The 7,454-nt window shown below is 38.6% G+C and overlaps 1 protein-coding gene across 1 annotated transcript in view; it reads right to left on the reverse strand.

Annotated features, from left to right (window-relative positions):
- LOC104390541 (chromodomain-helicase-DNA-binding protein 1-like) overlaps positions 1-7,454 on the reverse strand; it is a 55,271-nt gene that overhangs the window by 10,147 nt on the left and 37,670 nt on the right. The window contains exons 21-26 of the mRNA XM_009999694.1: positions 6,519-6,695; positions 6,162-6,322; positions 2,640-2,681; positions 1,793-1,923; positions 1,229-1,364; positions 392-542 (exon numbers count right to left, since the gene is read on the reverse strand). Coding sequence (XP_009997996.1) covers positions 392-542; positions 1,229-1,364; positions 1,793-1,923; positions 2,640-2,681; positions 6,162-6,322; positions 6,519-6,695 — 798 coding nt within the window. The remainder of the gene's footprint in view (positions 1-391; positions 543-1,228; positions 1,365-1,792; positions 1,924-2,639; positions 2,682-6,161; positions 6,323-6,518; positions 6,696-7,454) is intronic.

The raw sequence follows: 7,454 nt of genomic DNA on the forward strand, positions 1-7,454 counted from the left end.
TACTAAACTGATGAGTATAGCTTTTCTCATGTTGTGAATGAAAGTTTCAAGCAAAGAATCCAGGGATACGAAAAAAAACCCCAAGCCCCAAAACAACCTTCCCTCCAAAAGATCAAGAATAAAATTAACACAACTAGAGCATTCAAACTAGGGAAGCAAAAGATGAAAAATAAAGAATTCAAGTGACAGAGATTAAAATACATAGAAATACAGAAACATGACAGACTCCAAGAAGGTATACTTCAACTATTAATTTACTAGAAGGATACAAGTGGTACAACTAACCTAACTTCTGTGCAATTTCAGTTATAAAATAAGCTCTTTCAGTAACTGTTATTAGCACTATTACCTAAACAAAAAAGTCCTTGATGAAATTTTGTATATTACATACCTTCTGTGTCAAACTGAGATCAGGATCCATTTTTATCATTTCCCAGCTGCCATAGCCATATTCATAGATACCTATTAACAGGTTGGAATCATCTTCCTTACCCCAATCTATATCAAAATGAGCTGCCTTGGTGTAGCATGGGATGACATATCTATTATCAATAAATTGGAAACATAAATAAGTCATCTTCTCAAAGTTAGCAAGGGAGAGGGTAACATGGACACATCACTACAATCCTGGTACATTTAGGTAAGTAATCAAAAATATCTATCAGGTTTTCTTGCAATTTCTAGAAAATATTTGTTGAAATCAGTACTGAAACATGTTTTAAAGCATATCAAGATTAAGATATAAAGAACAGACATATATCTGTGGCTATGGATTGAGTCAGAACTGGCTTATCTTCATAAGCTTAAAATATTACTCAAGTATAACTGCTAATTGAATAAGCAGATAGTCTGGTACTCAAGGTAGCAAGCCAAAAAGTTGAAGGGCTAAACAACTACCAACAATTACTATCTGCTCCACTTTGACAAATATTGCTTTCTCTCAAGCAGAGGTGACACAAACCCTAATTTCTAGTCTGAAATAATTAAGAGTAGCTGAAGCCAGTTCCCCAATGAATATGGTTCAGAAGCCAAAGCAAATACTGGCTTCTAAGGAGAGGGAAGAAAGAATAAAGAAAGGATGTGGAGCATATTTTTGCAGCCAGTTCTTAGAGGGAATAGAGCAACACTGGTGTCCCAGTGTCTTTAGAGTCTAGATTGCTTAAATATATGCATAAAACATTGAATAGATTTCTACATTTTTGCTTCCTTTAGGGAAAGAAAAAAATACCTTTTCCTTTCTTCTGGATCTGAAGGAATGGATTTGTGCAATGGTGCCAACTCTTCTTCATGAGAGAATACCAGCTTTGCATTCACCTGCACTCCTGATATTCGGAATGTTGGGCCTTTAACTTTCCCAAGTCTACCTCCTTAAAATAAAGGACCAAATTATTAAAATATTTAGCCTTTATGTATATCTTATAGACACAGGAAAAAAAAAAAGTTCAATGCTATAGCAGTAAACCTTAAATTATAACAAATTACTTTTTCTTAACCAAGCACTTAAACCCCAGAATCTCAAGGTCTTCCAGATAATAATAGCAGATTAATTTTAAATTTCACAGTAAAGCAAAAACATGCTGCATTCTACTGTGACAACTCACTCAGGAAAAGGGGAGAGGGAAACCCCAAAAAGTCTTCTTACAATAATCTTTTTTTCTAAATCACTTAGCATGCTAACATTTTGTTAATGTTTTCCCCTAACACAATTGTTTTGTTATAATCAGAGGGGAAGAATTATTCAGACCTCTCAACACTCTTTATTCCTCCTCCCCCACCCCCAACCACACGTTACCTGCTCTTTCTTGTCCAAAGGAATTGTCCTTTAAAGCCTTAATGCATCCATTATGTACAAGTTCTCCCAGACGTCTAAGGTCCATCTCAGATTTATCAACTAGCTCAGCATCTCTAGCTATAGCATCTAACCTGTAAGAAAACAAAAATGTTTTTACAGCTCTGAAACTTCAGTATTATGACTGACTCCTTCAGATTTTGAAGCTAGAGAAGTGATGGTGAAAGTTACCATTCACCCATGCTTGCTATACTGCGTAAAATTTAGATCCATGCAGTTAAAAGCAGCTATAGAAAAGAATACAAAAACTATTTAAAAAAGGGTGTTTCACAGAGGACAGTACAACAGGAAGTAAAAAAGACCCTAACTGTATAGTTTTGAGTTACATTACTACATATTCTTTTAAATAGAAAAGGAACTATTATTATATAAGATCATATAGACTATAAATACTATTAAAGAAAATGAAAGTGGTAAATTATTCTCAAAATGCAGAGTAATACAGAAAGCTTAAAATAAGAACAGACAATGAGAAAAATGCAAAACTGGCAGTTAGTTTCTTGAAAGCTTATGGTTTTATACACTCTATCAAACACTAATGCAGATTAAACAAGACAGTAGGTCTTTCTTATAAAGAAAAACAAGCAGTCTTACAAAACTGAAAGATTTGTCATACTGGCTGTCTACATACATACCATAAATGAAGGAAAAAATTAATTTAAATTAATTATATAGCCAAGGCAAAAAGATTACGCACACTATTTTCTCTTCAATCTAAGGTTTTTTGGTATACTGTTCTAATTTTAACAAGATTCCAAATCGCTATACAAATTTAATCAAATAAGTTTACCTTTCAAGTGGGCCACCAAATTTCTTGTAACTCTTGATAAACCTAGTAACAGAAAATAATTTTGCAGTTAAAAACATATGCTTAACTACACTGGTTTAAAAAATGTCTTTATAAAGTCTTAGTACAAGGCTATGCAGGCAAGGCAAAGAAAATAAGAACTAGACAGACTGGGACAGCTTAGTATATAAAGATAACCTACATTTAAGGATGGAGTTATATTTGGTTTAATAACTGATGTAAAAACAATAGAAGATACAACTTATTTCAAAAGTTACTAATTAGTTTCACAAGACAAAGGATCCAACAACATGATGTGTCTAATAATAAAAACCAAATGTGGATTTATAGAAAATAGATAATTTAGATATTATGTTAGGTTTCTCAATAAAGAACTAGCTGCAATTTTAAGGTGATTTTACAACTTCAGAAAACATAATATGAAAGATAAAGGAATGCAAGCACAAGAAAACCCCTTATAAAAGCAGAAAAATAATTATATGTTAGATTAAATGAAAAGGAAACAAAGCTCTTTAGGGTTATTTACATATAAAAATATTTTATAAACTTTAAAGAATTTTAGAGAAATATGACTACTTAAATTGCAGAAGCAAAGTACAATTTCACAAAACAAAGTAAAGCAAAACAGATTTATTTTTAGCACCAAATATTGCTGTAATCAACTATACAGATTCACTCATGTACTGGTTTTCACTGAAATAAAGTTAATTTTCTTCAGAGCACCATACCTACTAGTACGCATGAGATTTATGAACACTGTTGACAACACAGGGATGTTTCAGTTACTGCTGAGCAGTGCTTACACAGCACCAAGGCGTTTTTAGCTCCTCACACTGCCCCACCAGCAAGTAGACTGGGAGTAGGCAAGAAGTTGGGAGGGGACACAGCTGGACAGCTGAGCCCAACTGACCAAAGGGATACTCCATACCATGTGATGTCATGCTGTCCTGGTTTGACCCAGGATGAAGCCAATTTTCCTTTTACTGATTTTTTTTTTCCTTCACGAGCTCTCTTTTAACCAGCAGCAAGTTTTCTGGCTAGTGGACTGATAACGCTGAAATATTTATGTTACTTCTGGGATGCCAAGCTCACTTGTTCGCTATGCTGCCACAGAGGCTACCGAGACAGAAGAGTCATATCTGTAACCCCTGTAGGGAGGGGTGGACTAGACAGACAGTAAAATTGACCAAAGTATTCCATTCCATATATCTACATAAGCTCAGTGTAAGGTCAGAGATCACAGAAGACAACTTCCTTCCTGCTTCTTCTTCCCTTCTCTCTTCCATCCATGGCCGGCATCTGAGGAGGACTCCATCTATGCATCACTGTTGATCCCTAGGCTCGTGCATTCCTGACCCTCATAACTCTCCCCTCAGCTCCTGTCTGCTCTGCCACTCTCTCTGGTAGCAGTCCCGGACTTTTCTGAACTGCTCACAGCTAAGGAGAGTGCTGTGGGAGTTGCTGGGGTTGGGGGATGCAATAGGGTTTTGCACATTTCTGAACACATTTGTATATAATTGTACATATTTTCTTTTGTCACTAGTATTTAAAGCTGTCTAGTTGAGTTTTCAATTCTCTCTCTCCTTCCCTACCTGGGTGGGAGGGGAAGGGATCAAGAGCATTGTTGTTGCTGGTTTAATTGCTGATCCTGAGTCAAACCGTGACACATGCTCAGCATATAAAGCTGGGGGAAGAAGGAAGGGGAGGGGACAGTTGGAGTGATGGCATTTGTCTTCCCAAGTAACTGTTACTAGGGACCAGCACTGTTTAATATCTTTGTCAGCAACACGGACTGTGGAATTTGAGTGCGCCCCCAGCAAGTTTGCTGACAACACCAAGCTCTGTGGTGCAGTTGACACACCTGAGGGAAGGGGTACCATCCAGAGGAACCTGGACAGGCTTGAGAGGCGGGCCCATGCCAACCTCATGAAGTTCAACAAGGTTAAGTGCAAGGTCCTGCACCTGGGTTGGGGCAATCCCAAGGACAGTTACAGTCTGGGTGGAGAATGGATTGAGAGCAGCCTTGAGGAGAAGGACCTGGGGGTGATGGTTAATGAGAAGCTCAACACAGGCCAGCAATGTGCACTTGCAGCCCAGAAAGCCAACCGTGTCCTGGCCTGCATCAAAAGAACCGTGGCCAGCAGGTCAAGGGGGGTGATTCTCCCCATCTGCTCTGCTCTCGTGAGACCACATCAGGAGTACTGTGTCCAGTTCTGGAGTCCCCAATGTAAGAAGGACATGGAGTTCCTGAAGCAAGTCCAGAGGAGGGCCAGAAAAATGATCACAGAGCTGGAGCACTCTTCCTCTGAAGACAAGCTGAAAGAATTGGGGTTGTTCAGCCTGGAGAAGACAAGGCTCCGGGGCTTTGAGCAACCAGGCCTAGTGGAAGGTGTCCTTGCCTATGCAGGGGGGTTGGAACTAGATGATATTTAAGGTCCCTTCCAACCCAAACCATTCTATGATTCTATGGAGCCCTGCTTTCCAGGAAATGTATAAATACCTGCCTACTAATGGAAAGTACTGAATGAATCCCTTGCTTTGCTTGGCCTGAGTGTGCAGCTTTTGCTTTGCCTATTAAACTGTCTTTATCTCAACCCATGAGTTTTCTCATATTTACTCTTCTGATTCACTCCTCAATCCCTCTGGGGGAGAGTGAGCAACATTGCTCTCTACAACTATCTGAAAGGAGGTTGGAGCAAAGTGGGGGTTGGTCTCTTCTCTCAAGTAACAAGCAACAGGACAAGAGGAAATGGCTTCAAGTTGCACCAGAGGAGGTTTAGATTGTATATTAGAAGAAACTCCTTCACTGAAAGGGTTATCTAACACTGGAACAGGCTGCCCAGGGAGGTGGTTGAATCACCATCCATGGAAGTATTTAAAAGATATGTAGATGTGGTGCTTAGGGACGTTTGACATGGCAGAGTTAGGTTAATGGTTGGACTCTTAAAGGTCTTTTCCAAACAAAATGATTACATGTTTCTAAGCTGTATGGTGCTTAGCTACCTACTGAGGTTAAACCCCAACAACTTATCAAAGTGGATTGTTTAATTTATGTGGTTTTTTTGTTTTAAGCACCTCATAACATTAATTCAATTACAATTAATTCAATTACAATGGCAAGAAATTGAAAACAAAAAAAAACACCTCACTGAACCTTTTGTAGGTATTTAAAAAAATGTATGCATTGTTTCTTCAGCTACAGTTTTTATGCTAAATGATAGGAAATAAAATATTTTGTTTATGGGGTTTAAAAAAAGCTGATCCATTTTAGAAACCTGTTTTTTGAATTCACTATTGTAAAACATCTGAGAACAAAATAGGTTAAAATTCTGGATGTAGCAGTTCCTTACATCAGCACCACAAACTATACAGAGTAAAGCCTTAAATAACTAGAATAAAAATTTTCAACTAAATTAAGGAAAAATAGATGGTTTTCCATATTTTCAAACTCTAAAATTATAAAAATTATTTTGTCCCTTTAAACATGCATGCCCCCCATCTTACCGCCTAATCTCTGCATCGCTAAATCCTTTAATATTTTCTCGAGGAATAGTTCGTGGTCGTCCACGTTTTTTTGGTCGCTTTCTTTCCGAGATGGAGTCACTATCAGATCCAGAATATCTTCTGGTCCTACTGCGTTTCCCTTCACTTCCATTAAAGCTGATCTGGAATTTCAGATTAAGAAGTTGAAAGCTATGTGACTAAAACATTTTTTTTTAATGTGTTATATAGCCTGTCAAAAACTGGGGGGGGGCACCATATGTGAATACCACCCAACCCAAAAGTACAAGCCAAAACAGCAGCAATGAAAATGCAATTAAACAACAGTTAAATCAAATTAGTTGATCAAAACCCAGATACCTGTTTTGCACAGTTTCTCATCCTTGGGAGCATATATATTTCTTCAAGCTCTTTTTGTCTTTCTTCCTCTTCTATTTGTCGCCGCTGGACTTCTGGAATTATTTCTTCCCAGTTTCTTAAATTTTGTTCTGGTTCCAGCTCAATGTCATCTTCATCCATATTGGAAAAGTTAGCCACCTTATGTATTGGAGCATAAGTATTTTTACCAAATAAATACAGGATTTTATTTCAACAAAGAGTCAGTAATTAACATTTTAGGAAAACTTAGTTCAGAATGGCATATTTTAATTTATATATACATATAATCATAGAATGGTAGGGGTTGGAAGGGAAACTTCTAGAGATCATCCAGTCTAAAGCAGGTGCTAAAGCAGGTTCACCTAGAGCAGGTTGCACAGGATTGTGTCCAAGCAAGTTTTTAGTATCTCCAGAGAAGGAGACCCTACAACCTCTCTGGGCAGCCTGTTCCAGTGCTCTGTCACCCTCACAGTAAAGAAGCTTTTAGTCATGTTCAGACGGAACTTCCTGTATTCCAGTTTGTGCCTGTTGCGCATTGTCCTGTCACTGGGCAACATGGAAGAGTCTGGCTCCATCCTCCTGACACCTGCCCTTTAGGCATTTGTAAGCATTGATAAGATCCCCTCTCAGTCTTCTCCAGGCTAAACAGACCCAGGCCTCTCAGCCTTTCCTCCTATGGTAGATGCTCCAGAACCCTATTCATCTTCATTGCCCTCTGCTGGACTCTCTCCAGTAGCTCCTTGTCTGTCTTGTACTGGGGAGCCCAGAACTAAACACAGTACTCCAGATGCAGCCTGACCAGGGCAGAGGGGGAGATTATCCTCCTTTGGCCTGCTGACCTGTCGTGGTTTGAGACAACACAACAAAGGAACAGCCCCATGGCCGCTTACTCAACTCCCCCCCCCCACCCACCCCCGG

Source organism: Chaetura pelagica, unplaced genomic scaffold (assembly GCF_000747805.2).
Source record: "Chaetura pelagica isolate M959 unplaced genomic scaffold, ChaPel_1.0 scaffold236, whole genome shotgun sequence".
Taxonomy (NCBI): domain Eukaryota; kingdom Metazoa; phylum Chordata; class Aves; order Apodiformes; family Apodidae; genus Chaetura; species Chaetura pelagica.